Genomic DNA, 19,255 nt, shown 5'->3' with positions numbered 1-19,255 from the left:
CATGACAAGGGCCCCTCCACGCTCCTGGTCACGATGACGGCACCTTCGATTTCAAAGAGCCCCTCCTGGTCCTGGGAATGTGTCTGGGAGACTGAGGGCAGGTGCTGCCCACGAGCATCCCTCCACAGCAGCTGCGGCTGCGGGTACCAGCTGGCCGATCGACACAGCACCCGGACGCCTCCGGCCTCGTAGCCCCCCAGGGAGAGGTGGGGGTCAGCGCCTGTGGCTGGGGGAAGAGCGTGTGGCTGGGGCTTGACTTGGGGAGGGATTGAGTTCCAAGGCAAAGACCCCCTCTGCTTCCATGCCAGACACAGTCCATCACAGCTACGTCTCCAGGGACTCAATGACCAGGCACTCCACGCACTCACCCTCACTCCAAAAAAACTTTGTATGTACCTGACCCAGAGAGCAGCGCTGCACTATGCCAGTGGCTTGAAATTGCCCAGAAAAAACAAGTGCTGAGCTTCAGTACCTCCAGGCAGTATCTCTGCACCAAGCTGTGCTGGTTCAAGAAGCCCCGAGACTTCCTGACAACGTCTATGGTATCCCCCAGCACAGAAAGCAAAAGTAACACAGATGCCCGGCTGCTCAGAGGACTCTGCGATTCTCCCTGTGTGCTGTTTGGTCCCATTGCTGATATAGCTGAAGGTGCTGCTCAGCAGCCTGTGCCCAGTGCCCTGACAGTATTATGATTATTGTCTTCAAGGACACCAGTGAAAACTGACAAAAAGATTCATGGAATTCTCTCCCCAAATATTACCTCCACATCCACGGGCATGCTTCATGCTGTGAAAGAACTGAAACATTCAAAGGACACGTAAAAATGCCTCTGGAAGCACCACCCCAACCACTAACCTGACACCTCCAGTTCCACAATGGTTTCAGCATAAGCATCAGCATCTTCCACAGTGCAGACGTACTGGCCATCATCAGAGGGTCTCAGCCCCATGATTCGCAAGTCCAGGCTTCCAGCAGAGAGACCATCTCTGGCCAGCTCTGTCCTCCCGGCATATGCATCCATCTGCTCCTCATACAGGTCCTCTCCATTGCGGTAGTGGTGCACTGTCTCAGAGATATGGTCCGGATCCATCTGATCTCCAGGGTGCGAGCATCGCGTTGAGGGGACAAGTGGCAGGTCAGCACAACATCCTGCCACACAGTGGCAGTGACAGTGTGGCCTGGTCCCTCCATTCTGAGCTGGGCTGGACAACAGAGAAGAGGTGAGATTTTGCCATTGTAAATTTAGGGGAAGTGAGTGTCAAAGGGTGAGCTGTGCGTGAGTTGGTGCGTGCTGCGTCTCCCGTGTTCCATGGGAAACCACCGGGGAAACAGGAGAGGGAGAGGGAGGACGTGCAGGAGAAGGAGGTGTGCTGGGAGTGGGAGCCCTCTCTGCAGCATTTGGGCAGGTGAAGAAGAGCCAGAAAGGGCAGCCAAGGCAGCGCCCGTGTTGTGGGAAAGAACCAAAGGGAAAGCAAAACCCATTGGGGGCTGAGCTGTTAGCTCAGGTCCCCCCTGCCCCATGGTCACTACCCTGCCCAATGGCAGCATATCCACCAGGCTAAGGAGGGAGAGCCCCCAGCAGCCCCGCAGGATCCTACCTGAGCCCAGCTGGAGGAGGAGCAGAGTGACGAGGGAAGTCAGGAGGCCCCTGGCATGACCAGTGAGGCTGGGGCGGCCACAACCCCAAGGTAGCCCCATCTGTGCTGCAGTGGGAGCAGGTGCTGGGGGCAGAAACAGGAGCGGAAGAGAGAGTGGAGCAAGGGGCTGCAAGCACCACAAGAGGATGGAGAAGGAGTCCCCTTGGGACTGGACAGAAGGAGCCACAGACAGCAGTGCCTTGGGCAGGGGGCAGTGCCTGCGCTTATCATCACTGTGGGACACAGCAGGCGGCCCCCAGGGGTTCTTCTCCAAGGGAGCCCCACCAAGATAGACATCCCTCACCACACCCAGTAGAGCTGCAGAAAGTTTAAGGCTACGCCCAACTTCCCCAGCCTGTGCCCAGTTCCTGGCTGCAATAACCCTCTGGGAGCAGCTGTGCCCTGGTGCAAAGGGAACAAGTGTCTGGGGAGCTCTGCACGACTGGCATCACCAACCCATTACAGCCTGGTGCCCAGTTCAACGCCTTCAGCCAGCAGGAGGAGCTTGTCCCCAGCAGGGGCCTCTCCAGACTACCAGTTAAAGCCACTCTCTAGGCTCATTCATCTCCACCCATTTAAGGAGGAGTCAAACAGTGAGTATTGGGACCACGTGGAGGTGCATAATGTCATCTTCAGACCTCTCCAAATTAAGGGTCTTTGGTCTTGGAATTTAAGCTGTCAAACATTGCCCTATTTTCCAAGAACGTCAACACAGAAGGCCCTGGGAATTACACCCTATCAGTGAATCCTATCTGTGCCCTGACTGCAGGATGGTCTTCACCGTTCCCTCAGCTTTCCTCCTTTGCAAGAAAAGCCATGTGGAGCCCAGTCCTCATGTCTGCTCCAACTGCAGGAAAGCCTTTTAGGAGACCACGACCCTCCACAGGCGCTAGCACATCCACATGGGTGAGAAGCCCTAGTGCTGCTTGTATTGTAGAAAAGCTTTTGGACCAGCTCCACCCTCATCATCCACCAGAGGATCCACACCAGGGACAAGGGGGGCCTTTAGGTCTCCATCCCCACGACATTGTAGCTCCTTCACGTCCCATCCATCCTAGAACTTGAGTTTTGCTGATGCTTGTGCTTTCAACTCCAAGTATAACTTTTACTGTTCCTCCAAAACAACCCCCTTAAGATGATTTGTGTGAATTGAGGAGAACCAGGCATGCAGCTGTTGGTCATGGCGCAGCTTCTTGTAGTGCTTAGGAAAAGCAGTGGTGAGTCAGTCCCCAGTCCCAGGATGGCTTTGGGGTTGGTGGGAGCCCAGTGGGATGGAGGACGATGGGGTTTTGGAGATGGTAGGACCCCACTGGGATGAAGGTGGATGGGGTTTGTGGTTGTGAGTCTCCACTGGAATGCAAGACAATGGAATTTTGGGTGGTGGGACTGTTCTGGGAGGAAGGAACATGGGGTTTGGGGATGGTGGGATCTTGGTGGGATCTCAGTGGGATAAAGGATGAGGGGTTTTTGCGATGGTGAGACCCGATGTGGATGGAGATGGATGGTGGTATTTGGAGACTGCTTAGCTTGGCTCATGCATTGAGAACCAGATGGAGGAGAGCATCTGTGTCTCCTCATTGTGTAGCTGGGTTCAGAGATTCTTCTTAGCTTCCCACCTTCATATATTGAAACCTTGAAAGAGGCCAAAGGAGTCCTGCAGCCACGGAGGCTCCATCTCACTGAGGTTTGGTCTGCTTGGATCACACATTTCTATTGGATGCAGCGTCTTCCAAATACATGTTTCTTCCCCTGGTTCCCCGCTGTGTTTGCTCTTAATTTTAATGCATCACATTTAAAATACACCCCAACGCAATTGGCTCGAGAGTGACTGCCTTTTCCATGCTTGCTTTAAAATGAGGTGCAATAAATTGTAATTGGTTTGTGGGAGTGCAGGGTTGTTATTGATTGCTGAGAGTTCGGGGAAGCAGGGGTAGCCCCATGGCTCCTTCAAGCCCATCTCATGAAGAATTTGGATGCTGGGAGGTGAAACATGAGCAGAGCAGGTTGGTTGTTGGCGCAGGGAGGTGGCTTGCACAGACCTTATGGAGAGCTTCAAGTCTGAGGCCACATGCTGTGTATTCTTGGAGGACTTCCAAGAGCTCATGCCGACCCCGTGGGCACAGCTGGGGAACTGAGAACCGGGAGCAGCAGGGGACTGCTGCAGCTGCACTCCACCCACCTCGCCACCCAGATAAACAATGACAGCACCTGGGTGCAGCGCATTTAGGCTTGGCACCAGGCCTGCAGTGACCTGGCCCTGCGCTACTGGGACTGGACGGCGCTGAGGCAGAGTGAGCCCCTGGGGGGGCTTGGCGTGGGGCTGTGGTGTGGAGGTGTTGCAGGAAAATTTTGCCTAGGGTGTTACACAGGACTGTTGCAGAGCATGTTGCATGGGGGTGTTGCATGGAGGATAGCAGAGGAGTGTTGCAAAGGCCAATGCATGGAGTTGTTGCCGAGCTTGTTGCATGGACTTGTTGCATGGATTTGTTGCATGGGGGCATTGCACAGGGGTTTGCGGAGCATGTTGCATGGGATAGTTGCACAGGGGTGTTCAATGGGGGTGTTGCACAGGGGTATTGTAGAGCTTGTTGCAAGGAGATGTTGCACCGGGCATTGCACAGGGCTGTTGCAGAGCACACTGTGTGAGGACGTCACAGGGGGATGTTGCACAGAGCACTGCACAGCGCATTGCATTGGGCATTGCAAGGGGATGTTGCGCAGAGCAATGCCTCTTGCAGGGTGTGGCACAAGGGCGTTGCACAGGGCATCGCATGGGGATGTCGCATTTGACATCGCATGGGACAATGCCTAGAGCTTGCACAGGGCGTTACATGGGGAAGTGGCATGGGGAAGTTGTGTGGAGCTTTGCATGGGAGCATTGCACAGCATTGCGTGGGGACGTTGCACAGGGCAGGGAAAAGGGGCTCGCCCACCACTGACCCCATCCCCAACCCTGCTCCAGCGCAGCCCCAAGTCCGCATCATCCCCGCGGAGACGGGGAACGCCCGTGTGCCCGTGCGCCTCAGCTGCCACATCTGGGGCTTCTACCCCCCCGAGGTGACCGTCATCTGGCTGCACAACGGGGACATCGTGGAGCCCGACGACTACAACCCCATCTCTGCCATCCCCAACGGCGACTGGAGCTACCAGACGCAGGTGTCCCTGCTGGTGGCCCCGGTGGCAGGCGACACCTACACGTGCTCGGTGCAGCACGTCAGCCTGCAGGAGCCTCTCCTGGAGGACTGGAGTGAGTGGAGATGCGCAGGACCGCATCCTGAGGCTGGTGGTCTTGGCTCCTTGCTGCCACTCACCCGGCCGTGTCCCCACAGGTCCTGGACTGATGCCGGAGGTGACGATACTGGTGGTGGTGGCCACCGTACTGATGGTGCTGGGACTTGGCTTATTTCTCACCGGCGTCTACCGCTACAAGGCCAGGCCTCCTGCCCCAGGTGAGGGTCTGGGGAGAGCTGGGGCCATGGTCAAGGGTGACGAGGACTCTGCTCACTCCTCTTCTCCCCCCCGCAGGTTACACTCCCCTCCCTGGAGACAACTACCCCGCAGGTAACGGTGTCCCCATCCCCGTCCACATCAGTGAGGGGCAAATTTCCCCATCTCTCACCCTGTGTGTCCCCCCCTTCCCCAGGCAGCATCTGAGGACCCCCAGACGGACACCTCCTGGCACCGGCGGCTCCCGTTTGGCCCCATCTCAGACCCAATGTCATGGTGCTGACAATAAAGATGCTCCACAAGTCCTGCTGGTGTCTCTGCAGAGTTCTGTGCAGAGGGCAGAGGCTCATGCACTCCTACATTGTCTCACCAAGAGGAGCGGGTGTGTGGGGGCCATGGCATGGGACCTCAAAGGGCCAAGCGTGCCCTGGGGTTCCTCAGGCATGGTACTGCTGGCCGGCCGAGGGAAGGGATCGTCCCGCTCTGCTCGGCCTGCTGCGGCCTCGCCTCGAGCACTGCGTGCAGCTGTGGGCACCGCAGCAGACGAAGGGCGTGAAACTGTGCGAGAGCCTCCAAGGGAGGGCTACGAGGATGGCAAAGGCTCTGTGGGGCAAGGCGTGTGAGGAGACGGTCTTCTGCAAGACGCCTTCCCAGGCAGCAAGGCCTCAGGACACAAAGCACCCAGGAAATGCCACTGCCAGACTCCATCTTCCTGTGCAAAACTTTATTTGACACAGTCTGCTGCTGCTGGGTCTTGGATAGATATACTCCAGAGGAGGGAACAAAGAGCCCCCACAGGCTGCTCATGATCAGCACCAGGCACAGAGCAAGGATCAACCCCAACCTAGGAGGCAAAGGTGGCCTGCAATGGCCAGCAGCACACAGTGACCACATCCCTTGCCCTGGGGTCTGCAAGCAGTGCAAGCAGAGGGGAGAGGAGTGTGGAGAGCTGCTGCAGCCCCTGTGCTGCCTACTGGGGCTCAGAGGCAGGGTGAGACCCGTGGGTGCCAGCAGGGCTTGTGCCCCAGCACAGGAGCCACGTGCAGGGCAGAGCCCAGGGGCTGCAAGGGGCCTGGCCCCTGCTTGCAGCATCCCAGCCCTCCTCCAGCAGCAGGGAGGAACACAGGGCAGCCCCTGGCCCCACTGCCCCTCATTCCTGTGCTGCTCCTGCAGGACAAAGGAGAGGTGATGCAGGAGTGTCTGGAGAAGGGCAGGAGCCCCCCGGGGCTGGGGACAGGGTCTGGGGAGTGCTGTCCCTGAGGCACAGCTGGACGCTGCCTGGCACCAGCCAGAACCAAGGACGGATGCTCTCCCCATTGATGGAGGCTGCTGTGAAAGTGAAGATTTCGACCCCATTGTCAGCGTTGATAAAAGACACTTGCCTCTGGGTACAGTCCAGACAGACCCAGATCCTTGTGGGGACAGGGGACAGGGATAAGGGGGTGCGAGGAGATGTGAGAGATGTGAGGTGCCCATCATTGCACTGCACAGCCCAGATCCCTCCTTCAGGGCTCCTTTTGAAATACCCCTTCCTCTCCACAGAAGCCCTGGCCAACCCCACAGCCCACCGTGAATTCTTTAGCCGCTCTCCCTCCACCTCCACCAACCAGCAGTGCCTCCCCTCTCTGAACTCCTCACGGCCCAGCACGCAGCACCGGTAGTCAAATCTCTCTGGTGTGTCAGGCACCTGCTGCCATTCACTTTCGCATCTAACACTGCAGTTGTCCTGAGACAGGACAAGCTGGGGATGAGCGGTGTCCGGATCCAGGGTCACCTTCACTGCAGGGACAGAAGGAGCCAGGCCATCAGGGGCAGAGCTCAGCCCTGGGCAGGCTTTCTCCAGCTCGGGGCCAGGAGCTGCCCCACGGGGCAGGAGATGGGGCACCTCTTGGCTCCTGAGCACGGGGAATGAGAAGCACTGCAGAGGGCAACCCAGTGCACACCTACCTCTATTTTGAAGCAGCAGACACCTTCTCCATGCTGCAAGGAGAGGGGAGAGCTGGTCACAGCCATGGCTGGTGCCCAGTGGGTGTGGGCAGGGTGAGGGGCCAGCCCTGGGCTGCTCTGTCCCGGCTGCACACCTTCCCCTGCACATCACGGTTGTGTTGCCCCTGGGGTCTGAGCACCAGGAGACTTACCCAGCTCTGCAGCTTGTTTCACTACAAATGTAAGAGTAAAGCAAAATATGAGAAGAAGGCACAGGTCCTACTTCCATATATCTCACTATGATGACTTTTTTTTTTTTTCTTTTCATTTTGGAGAATGAGACTTACCCAGCTCTGCAGTTTGTTCATCTACAAACGAAAGAGAAAAGCAATGCATTGATGAGAGAAGTCAGCTTCGCATCAATGACTGCTACAAACCAAAGACCCCAAATTCCTTCAGTTGTGGGGGGAAGAGAGACTCACCCAGTCTTGCAACTTTTTCCTCTGGAAAAGAAAATTACAAGGAATGCAAGATCAGAGGGAAAAACTTCCCATCCATTGTCTACACTGCAAATTCTTCCAGTTCAGGGATGGACACTCACCTATCTCTGCAGCCTGTTCCACTGGAAAAGAAAAAGAAAAGCAATGTACGGTCAGATGGGAGTATGCCCATGGTAAGACACCAAATGCCTTCTCTTTGGGGAAGGAGACTTACCCAGCTTTGCATCCTTTTTGGCTGTTATATAAATCAAAAGGAATGAATGGTCAGAGTGGAGAGACTTTCAATACAATACTGCTTCCATGGCTAGATTGCTAGACCACAAAATTTTTGCTCTTGAGTATGTGCACAGACCAACTTGCTCTCAGACTTGTAGTAACCAGACTAACAAAGACTGAGGCCCATCCTCTTGCAAGACTTGTAGCATTAAGGACAGACACTTGTGCAGCTCTCTGCACCGTGCCACCAAAAGACAAGGAGAAGTGAATTGGGACGGGTGGAGGACGTCCCTCTCCCAGAAGCGTCAGTGCAGAGTGGGACAGCCCCGCAGCTTGCTTCCCGTCCCCACCTTGATCCCTGTTCCTTTCAGCCATCCCGGCCGTGTCCTGTGCCCAGGGCAGCCCCAGCCCCAGCACTCCCCATTCCCACCCCAGGCTCCAGCTGCTCCTCCAGCACCCCCGAGCCACCAGCACACAAGCCCTCAGAGCCCACCCACACCAGGCCCAGTCCCTACCGCAGGGACACCACTTCCCCAGGGGCTGGGGGCAGGGACTGCAAGGACTCACCCAGCTCTCGGCTCTGTGCCGCTGAAAAGCAAAGGCAGAAGAACAGGTGGTGAGCAGAGCAGCTTGGTTGCTGGGTGGGAACATGTGCAGGGGGGCTGCGCCTTGCTACCATCCCCACGCTGCAGCCATGCTCCCTGGCCTCCCACCCAAGGCCCCTTGCTCCAGACCCACGCGGGTCCCTGCAGAACACCTCCCTGCACTCCATCCCTGCTCTGCCAGCTTACCTTGCTTTCGAAAGAGATAAACACCGAGGCCAATGGACACAGCCAAAAGCACGAGGACCACAGCCAGAGCCACCTTCCAGGGCTGGGCGTTGTGGAAGAAGGGAGCTGAGAAAAGGCACCAGGAAAAGGGCTGTATTTTCATGCCCGCAGGTGGAAGAGCAAGATCCAGACTTCTCCTGGGTTGGGACAAGTGCAGGGGCCAGGAACACCTCACCCTGGCTGTGCCATTTGTACCTGCGATTTGCAGGGATGATTCCCGCTCCTGCTGGATGCGGCTGCTCCTGACCACGCATGACAAGGGCCCCTCCACGCTCCCGGTAACGATGACGGCGCCTTCGATTTCAAAGAGCCCCTCCTGGTCCTGGGAATGTGTCTGGGAGACCGAGGGCAGGTGCTGCCCGCGAGCATCCCTCCACAGCAGCTGTGGCAGCGGGTACCAGCCGGCCGATCCACACAGCACCCAGACGCCTCCGGCCTCGTAGCCCCCCAGGGAGAGGTGGGGGTCAGCGCCTGTGGCTGGGGAAAGAGCGTGTGGCTGGGGCTTGACCTGGGGAGGGATTGAGTTCCAAGGCAAAGAACCCATCTGCTCCCATGACATACACATCCCAGAGCAAACACGGTCCATGTGACACTTTGGACTGGGTGCTCAAAGGAGCCACCATCATCCTAAAGTATCCTGGCTTGTGCAGGACCTAGAGAGCAGAGGTGCACAAAGCCAGTCACCCCAAATCACGTAGAAAACCCAGGTGTCAAGCTTCAGCACGTCCAGGCAGCATCTGTTCACCAAGCCGTGCTGGTTCAAGAAGCCCCGAGACTTCCTGACAATGTCTAAGGTCTCTCCTAGCACAGAAAGCAAAAGTAACGCAGATGCCCAGCTGCTCAGAGGCCTCTGTGATTCTCCCTGTGTGCTGTTTGGTCTCACTGATGACACAGCTGAAGGTGCTGCTCAGCAGCCTGTGCCCAGTGCCCTCAAAATATTATGATTATTGTCTTCAAGGACACAAGTGAAAACTGACAAAACTATCCAGGGAGCTCTCTCCCCAGATATTACCTCCACATCCATGGGCATGCTCCATGCTGTGAAACAGCTGAAACATTCAAAGGACACATAAACTCTGCCCTGGCACAATCACCCAGCCACTAACCTGACACCTCCAGCTCCACAATGGCTTCATCATAAGCATCAGCATCTCCCACTGTGCAGACATACTGGCCATCATCAGAGGGTCTCAGCCCCGTGATTCGCAAGTCCAGTCTTCCAGCAGAGAGACCATCTCTGACCAACTCTGTCCTCCCGGCATATGCCCCCATCTGCTCCCCGTACAGGTCCTGTCCATTGCGGTAGTGGTGCACTGTCTCAGAGATTTGGTCCCGGATCCACCTGACCTCCAAGCTGCGAGCATCGCGTTGAGGGGACAAGTGGCAGGACAGCACGACATCCTGCCCCACAGTGGCAGTGACAGAGTGTCCTGGTCCCACCACTCTGAGCTGGGCTGGGCGATGGAGAAGGGCACAGAGAGGCGGTGAGTTTTTGCCATTGTAAATTTAGTGTCAGTGAGTATCAAAGGGCGAGCTGTGCGCGAGTTGGTGCGTTCTGCGTCCCCTGTGTCCCATTGGAGACCAGCGGGGAAACAGGAGAGGGAGAGGGAGGACGTGCAGGAGAAGGAGGTGTGCTGGGAGTGGGAGCCCTCTCTGCAGCATTTAGGCGGGTGAAGGAGACACAGAAAGGGCAGCCAAGACAGTGCCCGTATTGCGTGAAAGAACCAAAGTGAAAGTGAAACCCAGCGCGGGCGAGCTGTGGGCTCGGGTCCCCCCTTTCCCACAGCTGCTCCCCTGCCCCGCAGCAACACGTCTATCAGGCCCAGGGGGGAGAGCCCCCAGCAGCCCCGCAGGATCTTACCTGAGCCCAGCTGGAGGAGAAGCAGAGTGACGAGGAAAGTCAGGAGGCCCCTGGCATGGCCGGTGAAGCTGTGGTGGCTGCAGCCCCAGGGGAGCCCCATCTCAGAGAGAGGTCCTCAGGGGGGCAAGCAGCCCCCCAGGGGTCCTTCTCCAAGGGAGCCCCACCAAGATAGACCTCCCTCGGGGCACTCAGCAGAGCTGCAGAAAGCACAAGGCTACGCCCAACTTTCCCAACCTTTGCCCAGTTCCTGGCTGCAATAACCCTCCTGGAGCAGCTCTGCCCCTAGGGCAATGTCTGGGGAACTCTGCAGGGCTGGCACCACCATCCCATTGCAGCTGGGTGCCCAGTCCACTGCCTTTAGCAAGCACGAGGTGCTTGTTCCCAGCAGGGGCCTCTCCAGACCTCCAGGGAAAGCCACTGGCTAAGCTCGTTCATCTCTGTGCATGCCAGAAGGAATCAAACTGTGAGCAATGGGAAAATGTGGAGAGATGGCAGTGAAGAGCTGATCAGGATCGGAGGCTGCAGGGAACGGGGCACAGCTGGGTGTCGAGCCCAGAGCTGCCACCCTTTTCCCAGGTTGCTGAAGGCAAAGTGCCAGTGCCTCTCCCGGTTCCAGTAAAGCAGCCGTGGCATAAGGTTTGCTCAGATGGGCAGGGACCTTCTTCTAGAGCTTAGGTGGATAAGGAAAGTATCTTGTTTGCTGGAGGTGAGGTCAGTCAATATGGAAGGACTACAATGGTACTGTTTGCTTTTGTAGGGAGAAAATTCATATGGCCAAAGCTCAATTTGAGTGGAAGCTGGACAGTAATGTGAGGGGCAATAAAATGTTTTTGTTTTTGTTTTTGTTTTTTTAGACTATCTTAACAGCAAAAGTAGGATGAAAGAAAGCATTGGTCTGTTACTTGATGGGGATAGTCAGACAGGGTCATTCACAGAGATGTTTATTGCTTTCTTTGCCTTCAACACTGATGCTGGGCTGTGGGACTCCAGGTGCCCTGAGCTGGAGGACAGTGACTGCAGGAACGATATAGTCCCAACAAATCCCGAATTTGTGTGGGATTTGCTGCTCCAGATGAATGCATACAAGACTATAGGGCCTGATGGGATTCATCCCAGAGTACGAAGAGAACTGGCTGAAGGCATACATCTTCCCCTCAAGGCCCTTCACCATCTCTGTGGCCCTTCTCTGGACACTCTCCAATAGTTTCACGTCCTTCTTGTGCTGTGGTGGCCAGAACTGCACAGAGTCCTCAAGGTGAGGTTACACTATGCAGAGCAGAGAGGGACAATCACTACCCTTGACTGACTAGCAATGCCGTGCTCGATGCACCCCAGGATACGGTTGGCCATCCTGGCTGCTAGGGCACACTGCTGCCTCATGTTCATCTTGCTGTCAGCCACAACCCCCAGATCCCTCTCTGCAGGGCTGCTCTCCAGCGTCTCATCCCCCAGTCTGTACGTATAGCCAGGGTTGCTGTGTCCCAGGTGCAGCACCTGGTACTTGCCTTTGTTAAACTTCATGCAGTTGGTGATTGTCCAGCTCTCCAATCTGTCCAGATCTCCCTGCAAGGGCTTTCCACCCTCATCCGAGTCAACAACTCCTCCCATGGGATGCCATCCTTCCCCAAATTATCCTACATGGGCTTCCCACAGGCAGCAGCTCTCCAGCAACTGTCCCAGTATGGGTCTGTAGTATGGAGTACATCTGTCAGGAGCAAACTGTTCCAATCTGGGTCGTGCATGCATGACAACTCTCCTCCAGAGCTCCTGATCCTGCGGGGGCTCCTCTCCATGGGCTGTGGCTCTGGCCTGGGGCCTGCTTCTGTGGGGGTTCTCCATGGGCTGCAGCCTCCTCCAGGCCCCTTCCACCTCCTGCACCGGGGGCTCCTCCATGGGCTGCAGTGTGGAGATCTGCTCCACCTGTACTCCCGCTCCATCCACTAACTGCCACAGTCCCCTAACGTCCAGTTTGATAGCCTTCAGGCTTCTCTCTTCAATGTCAGCACTGCCAGCCTGCACTATCAAAGGGGATAGTAGACAGAGGGGCAAACGAGGTTGGGAATTTTTCTGGCAATTTCCTTGACCCTGGCCCCAGGGAGGAAGCAGACTTCCCTACAGCTAGGGTCAGGCTGACAATTAGGGCCTTTTGTTCCCCTGAGAAGTGAGTCGCCTACAACAATCTCCCTTCTTTCTGTCCTGGTGGAGGCAGTCCTGAGGCGTGGAGTCGACTTCCTCACCCTAGGCATCCTCCTGGCTACACTTTCTACCTCTTCCTCAGCTCCCGGTCTCTCAAGCTCCAGAGCTCCAAACCTGTTGTGTAAGGGCACCTGGGAAGGTGGGGCCTTTTGGGGAGGGCATCGCCTGCGATGTCGAGCAGGGACCTGTCTCCATTCCTCCTCAACTCCTAGGTCCCCTCCCTCTGTCCAACATCGACAGGGGAGGGGGTCCACCCCCATTTGGGGTGTCTCACCCCGGTACCTCTCCTTCAGGCCCCACAGGGACTTGCCCCACCACTCTAATTCCCGCTCACACTCCCTGATAGCCCTCAACCTCTCCACCTCCTCCTTGAGTTCTGCCACCATGCGGACCAGGTCATCCACCTGCTCGCACCTCACACACACACAGTCTCTCTGCCTCCCGCAGAGGGCAGCAAGAGGCTCAGACACTCCCTGCACCCAGAGACGTGAACTGGTGCATTTTTGAGCGGGCAGTCAGTCTGGGTGAGTACAGACTTGCTAGAGAGAGCACTGTGCCTGGTGGAGACCATTGCAGCCTAGCTAGTGGTAGACCGCCGTTAGAGGAGTTGTTCATATGGTCTGGGGGAGGAACGCTCTGCCCTCCCTTCTCGCCCTGCCTGCATGAATTGCCTGCCACTCCCTTCTGATGCGCCATGTCCTGTTTGCCCATCCTGGTCACCTTGTTCCTGGTTGTCTTGCTTCCCAGGGGCAGCTTTTGAAGAGCCAAGCACGGGGCCTTTCTGGCTCTGCCTACGCCTTGTTAGCCTCCCTCGCAAGGGCTGCTGGGTCCTGTCGGCTCCCTCAAGTGGCCTAATGCTGGAAAAAAATAGCCCTGCCTGTCAGATCCCCTACTCCACTGCAGGAAGAGTCTGCCCTGGAGCTGATCGCCTCGGCAAGATGATGCACTGGGCATTGCATGGGGGTGTTGTAGAGCACACTGTGTGAGGACGTCTCAGGGGGATGTTGCACGGAGCACTGCACAGCACATTGCATTGCCCTTTGCAAGAGGATGTTGTACAGAGCATTGCCTCTTGCAGGGTGTGGCACAGGGGCGTTACACAGGGCATTGCATGGGGATGTCATACGTGACATTGCATGGGATAATGCCTAGAGCTTTGAATGGGAGCATTTCATGGGAGCGTTGCATGGAACGTTGTGTGGGGACGTTGCACAGGGCAGGGAAAGGGGCTTGCCCACCACTGACCCCATCCCCATCCCTGATCCAGTGCAGCCCCAAGTCCGCATAATCCCTGCAGAGATGGGGAATGACCGTATGCCCGTGTGCCTCAGCTGCCACATCTGGGGCTTCTACCCCCCCGAGGTGACCGTCATCTGGCTGCACAACGGGACATCGTGGAGCCCGATGACTACAACCCCATCTCCGCCATCCCCAACGGTGACTGGAGCTACCAGACGCAGGTGTCCGTGCTGGTGGCCCCGGTGGCAGGCGACACCTACACGTGCTCGGTGCAGCACGTCAGCCTGCAGGAGCCTCTCCTGGAGGACTGGAGTGAGTGGAGAGGCGCAGGACCGCACCCGGAGGCGGGCAACCTTGGCCTCCAAGGGAGGGCTACGAGGACGGCGAAGGCTCTGCAGGGCAAGGCGTGTGAGGAGACGGTCTGCTGCAAGACGCCTTCCCAGGCAGCAAGGCCTCAGGACACAAAGCACCCAGGAAATGCCACTGCCAGACTCCATCTTCCTGTACAAAACTTTATTTGACACAGTCCTGTTGCTGTGGGCCTTGATGTGCTCCAGAGGAGAGAACAAAGAGCCCCCACAGGCTGCTCATGATCAGCACCAGGCACAGAGCAAGGATCAACCCCAAACTAGGAGGCAAAGGTGGCCTGCACTGGCCGGCATCACACGGTGACCACATCCCTTGCCCTGGGGTCTGCAAGCAGAGGGGAGAGGAGCGTGGAGAGCTGCTGCAGCCCCTGTGCTGCCTGCTGGGCTCAGAGGCAGGGTGAGACCCGTGGGTGCCAGCAGGGCTTGTGCCCCAGCACAGGAGCCGCGTGCAGGGCAGAGCCCAGGGGCTGCAAGGGGCCTGGCCCCTGCTTGCAGCATCCCAGCCCTCTTCCAGCAGCAGGGAGGAAAGCAGGGCAGCCCCCAGCCCCACTGCCCCTCATACCTCTGCTGCTCCTGCAGGATCAAGTAGAGGTGATGCAGGAGTGGTTGGAGAAGGGCAGGAGGTCCCCAGGGCTGGGGACAGGGTCTGGGGGGTGCTGTCCCTCAGGCACAGCTGAATTCCCAGAGTCTCCACCCAGAACCAAGGGCGGAGGCTCTCACCACTGAAGGAGGCTGCTGTGAAAGTGAAGATCTGGACCCCATTGTCAGCGTTGATAAAAGACACCTGCCCCTGGGTACAGTCCAGACAGACCCAGATCCTTGTGGGGACATGGGACAGGGACAAGGGGGTGCGAGGACATGTGAGAGACTTGAGCTGCCCCTCATTGTACTCCACAGCCCAGATCCCTTCTTCAGAGCTCCTTTTGAAATACCCCTTCCTCTCCACAGATGCCTTGGCCACCCCCACAGCCCACCGTGAATACTTTAGCCGCTCTACCTCCACCACCACCATCCAGCAGTGCCTCCCCTCTCTGAACTCCTCACGGCCCAGCACGCAGCAACTATCGTCAAATCTCTCTGGTGTGTCAGGAACCTGCTGCCATTCACTTTCGCATCTCACACTGCTGTTGTCCTGAGACACAACAAGCTGGGGATGAGCCGTGCGTGGATCAAGGGTCACCTTCACTGCAGGGACAGAAGGAGCCAGGCCATCAGGGGCAGAGCTCAGCCCTGGGCAGGCTTTCCCCAGCTCGGGGCCAGGAGCTGCCCCACGTGGAGGAGATGGGGCACCTCTTGGCTCCTGAAGATGCCCCAGCAAGGGCAGGAGAAGCACCGCAGAGGGCAACCCAATGCACACCTACCTCTATTTTGAGGCAGCAGAAACTTTCTCCATGCTGGAAGGAGAGGGGAGAGCTGGTCACAGCCCATGGCTGGTGCCCAGTGAGTGTGGGCAGGGTGAGGGGCCAGCCCTGGGCTTCTCTGTCCCGGCTGCACACCTTCCCCTGCACATCAAGGTTGTGTTTCCCCTGGGGTCTGAACACCAGGAGACTTACCCAGCTCTGCAGCTTGTTTCACTACAAATGTAAGAGTAAAGCAAAATATGAGAAGAAGGCACAGGTTCTACTTCCATATCTCTCACGATGATGACTTTTTTTTTTTTCTTTTCATTTTATAGAATGAGACTTACCCAGCTCTGCAGCTTGTTCATCTACAAACGAAAGACAAAAGCAATGAAACGATGAGAGAAGTCAGCTTCGCAGCAATGACTGCTACAAACCAAAGACCCCAAATTCCTTCAGTTGTGGGGGGAAGAGTGACTCACCCAGTCTTGCATCTTTTTCCTCTGGAAAATAAAAGCATAAGGAATATATGATCAGAGGGAAAAACTTCTGATCCATTGTCTACACTTCAAATTCCTCCAGTTCATGGATGGACACTCACCTATCTCTGCAGCTTGTTCCACTGGAAAAGAAAAAGAAAAGCAATGTACGGTCAGATGGGAGTATGCCCATGGGAAGACACCAAATGCCTTCTCTTTGGGGAAGGAGACTTACCCAGCTTTGCATCCTTTTCTGCTGTTATATAAAGCAAAAGGAATGAATGGTCAGAGTGGAGAGACTTTCAATACAATACTGCTTCCATGGCTAGATGGCTAGAACACAAAATTTTTGCTCTTGAGCATGTGCACAGACCACCTTGCTCCCAGACTTGTAGCGACCAGACTAACAAGACCAAGGGCCAGCATTTTGCAAGATTTGTAGCAGCAAGGACAGACACTTGTGCAGCTCTCTGCACCGTCCCACCAAAACACAAGGGGAAGTGAATGGGGATGGGTGGAGGACGTCCCTGTCCCAGAAGCGTCAGTGCAGAGCGGGGCAGCCCCGCAGCTCCCTCCCCGTCCCCACCTTGATCCCCGTTCCTTTCAGCCATCCCGGCCGTGTCCCATGCCCAGGGCAGCCCCAGCCCCAGCACTCCCCACTCCCACCCCAGGCTCCAGCTGCTCCTCCAGCACCCCCAAGCCACCAGCACACAAGCCCCCAGAGCCCACCCACACCAGGCCCTCCCGCACAGACACCACTTTCCCAGGGGCTGGGGGCAGGGACTGCAAGGACTCTCCCAGCTCTCGGCTCTGTGCCGCTGAAAAGCAAAGGCGGAGGAAGAGGTGGTAAGCAGAGCAACTTGGTTGCTGGGTGGGAATATCTGCAGAGGGGCTGCGCCTTGCTACCATCCCCACGCTGCAGCCATGCTCCCTGGCCTCCCACCCAAGGCCCCTTGCTCCAGACCCACGCGGGTCCCTGCAGAACACCTTCCTCTGCTCCATCCCTGCATTGCCAGCTTACCTTGCTTTCGAAAGAGATAAACACCGAGGCCAATGGACACAGCGAAAAGCACGAGGACCAGAGACAGAGCCACCATCCAGGGCTGGGCGTTGTGGAAGAAGGGAGCTGAGAAAAGACACCAGGAAAAGGGCTGTGTTTCCATGTCCTTGGGTGAAAGAGCAAGACCCAGACTTCTCCTGGGTCAGGACAAGTGCAGGGGCCAGGAACACCTCACCCTGGCTGTGCCATTTGTACCTGCGATGTGCAGGGATGATTCCCGTTCCTGCTGCAGGCGGCTGCTCCTGACCATGCAGGACAAAGGCTCCTCCACGCTCCCGGTCACGATGACGGCGCCTTCGATTTCAAAGAGCCCCGCCTGGTCCTGGGAATGTGTCTGGGGGTCCGAGGGCAGGTGCTGCCCGTGAGCATCCCTCCACAGCAGCTGCGGCTGCGGGTACCAGCTGGCCGATCGACACAGCACCCGGACGCCTCCGGCCTCGTAGCCCTCCAGGGAGAGGTGGGGGTCAGTGCCTGTGGCTGGGGGAAGAGAATGTGTCTGGGGCATGACTTGGGGAGGGATTCATTTCAAGGCAAAGACCCCATCTGCTCCCATGGCAGACACAGCCTAGTACAGCAATGGCCACAGGGACTCAGGGACTAGGCATTCCGCGCACTCACCCTCACCACAAAACCACCCCGATAGGTGCCGGACCCAGAGAACAGGACTGCACAAAACCTGTGTCCCCAAATTGCCCACAATATCCAGGTGATGAGCATCAGCACCTCCAGACAGCGTCTCTGCACCTAGCCATCCTGGTTCAAGAAGCCCCGAAAGTTCCTGACAACGTCTCAGGTCTACCCCAGAACAGAAAGCAAAATTAAAGCAGACGTCTGCTCAGAGGACTCTGTGACTCTCGCTGTGTGCTCTTTGGTCCCATTGCTGACACAGCTGAAGGTGCTGCTCAGGAGCCTGTGCCCAGTGCCCTCACAATATTATGATTATTGTCTTCAAAGACACCAGTGTAAACTGACAAAACTATCCAGGCAGCTCTCTCCCCAAATATTACCTCCACATCCATGGGCATGCTCCATGCTGTGAAACAGCTGGAACATTCAAAGGACACGTAAACTCTGCCCTGGCAGCATCACCCCAGCCACTAACCTGACACCTCCAGCTCCACAATGGCATCATCATAAGCATCAGCATCTTCCACAGTGCAGAAGTACCGGCCATCATCAGAGGGTCTCAGCCCTGTGATTTGCAAGTGCAGGCTTCCAGCAGAGAGACCATCTCTGACCAACTCTGTCCTCCCGGCATACCCTCCCATCTGCTCCCCGTACAGATCCTCTCCATTGCGGTAGTGGTGCACTGTCTCAGAGAAATCATTCCGGATCCACCTGACATCCAAGGTGCGAGCATCGCGTTGAGGGGACAAGTGGCAGGGCAGCACGACATCCTGCCCCACAGTGGCAGTGAGAGTCTGGCCTGGTCCCACCACATTGAGCTGGGCTGGGCGATGAAGAAGGGCACAGAATGGAGGTGAGTTTTTGCGATAGTAAATTTAGGGTCAGTGAGTGATAAAGGGTGAGCTGTGCGTGAGTTGGTACATGCTGCATCCCCTGTGTCCCATGGGAAACCACCAGGGAAACAGGAGAGGGAGAGGGAGGACGTGCAGGAGAAGGAGGTGTGCTGGGAGTGGGAGCCCTCTCTGCAGCATTCGGGCAGGAGACGAAGAGCCAGAAAGGGCAGCCAAGGGAGCGCCTGTGTTGTGTGCAAGAACAGAAGTGAAAGTGAAACCCAGCATGGGCCGAGCTGGTGGCTCGGTTCCCCCCTTTCTACAGAGCCACTCCCCTGTCCCGCAGCAGCACGTCTGCATGTACAGGGGGGAGAACCCCTAGCAGCCTCTCAGGATCCTACCTGAGCCCAGGTGGAGGAGGAGCAGAGTGATGAGGGAAGTCAGGAGGCCCCTGGCTTGGCGGTGAGGCTGGGGCAGCCACAGCCGCAGGGGAGCCCCAACTCAGAGTGAGGTCCCTCAGGGGGCTGGCGGTCGGTGCCCCAGGGGTTCTTCTCCAAGGGAGCCCCACCAAAAGAGAGAGGTCCCTCACAGCACACAGCTGAGTGGAGACGAGCACCTCTGTACTGCACTCCCCCTCCTCTGCACTGACCTTGGTGTCCGCAGCGACGTTTCTCACTCCTCACTCTCCCAGCTGCTCTT

The 19,255-nt window shown here is 57.0% G+C and overlaps 2 protein-coding genes across 2 annotated transcripts; one reads left to right on the top strand and one right to left on the bottom strand.

Moving 5' to 3' along the window:
• Window positions 1-2,908: 2,908 nt before the first annotated feature.
• Window positions 2,909-5,707, top strand: LOC119718696 (uncharacterized). The gene is made up of 5 exons (XM_072024742.1): window positions 2,909-2,935; window positions 3,865-3,970; window positions 4,600-4,884; window positions 4,967-5,086; window positions 5,163-5,707. Exons 1-5 carry the CDS (start codon window positions 2,909-2,911, stop codon window positions 5,705-5,707), a joined length of 1,083 nt encoding a protein of 360 aa, XP_071880843.1.
• An 84-nt stretch (window positions 5,708-5,791) lies between these two features.
• Window positions 5,792-10,662, bottom strand: LOC119718664 (butyrophilin subfamily 3 member A2-like). Its single transcript, XM_072024741.1, has 10 exons — window positions 10,418-10,662; window positions 9,663-10,010; window positions 8,752-9,033; window positions 8,518-8,622; window positions 7,612-7,632; window positions 7,493-7,513; window positions 7,358-7,378; window positions 7,223-7,243; window positions 7,032-7,064; window positions 5,792-6,863 (listed from the first exon to the last, which is right to left on the bottom strand). Exons 1-10 carry the CDS (start codon window positions 10,515-10,517, stop codon window positions 6,235-6,237), a joined length of 1,581 nt encoding a protein of 526 aa, XP_071880842.1. The 5' UTR covers window positions 10,518-10,662; the 3' UTR covers window positions 5,792-6,234.
• Between the last annotated feature and the right edge of the window lie 8,593 nt (window positions 10,663-19,255).

Source organism: Anas platyrhynchos, chromosome 17 (genome assembly GCF_047663525.1).
Source record: "Anas platyrhynchos isolate ZD024472 breed Pekin duck chromosome 17, IASCAAS_PekinDuck_T2T, whole genome shotgun sequence".
NCBI lineage: Eukaryota > Metazoa > Chordata > Aves > Anseriformes > Anatidae > Anas > Anas platyrhynchos.
The sequence above is the reverse complement of the archived record's forward strand: the minus strand, read 5'-3'. Positions and strand labels throughout refer to the sequence as shown.

Bases quoted from the DNA above. Each gene is read 5' to 3' on its own strand.
- LOC119718696 (XM_072024742.1), top strand. From the start codon at position 2,909: ATGGAGGACGATGGGGTTTTGGAGATG. The intron at 4,885-4,966 runs GTGAGTGGAGAT...GTGTCCCCACAG, and splicing joins GCCTCTCCTGGAGGACTGGA to GTCCTGGACTGATGCCGGAG. The intron at 5,087-5,162 runs GTGAGGGTCTGG...TCCCCCCCGCAG, and splicing joins GGCCAGGCCTCCTGCCCCAG to GTTACACTCCCCTCCCTGGA.
- LOC119718664 (XM_072024741.1), bottom strand. From the start codon at position 10,517: ATGGGGCTCCCCTGGGGCTGCAGCCACCACAGCTTCACCGGCCATGCC. The intron at 7,514-7,611 runs GTGAGTGTCCAT...TTTCTTTTCCAG, and splicing joins GGAACAGGCTGCAGAGATAG to AGGAAAAAGTTGCAAGACTG. The intron at 7,065-7,222 runs GTAAGTCTCCTG...CTCTCCTTGCAG, and splicing joins GAAACAAGCTGCAGAGCTGG to CATGGAGAAGGTGTCTGCTG.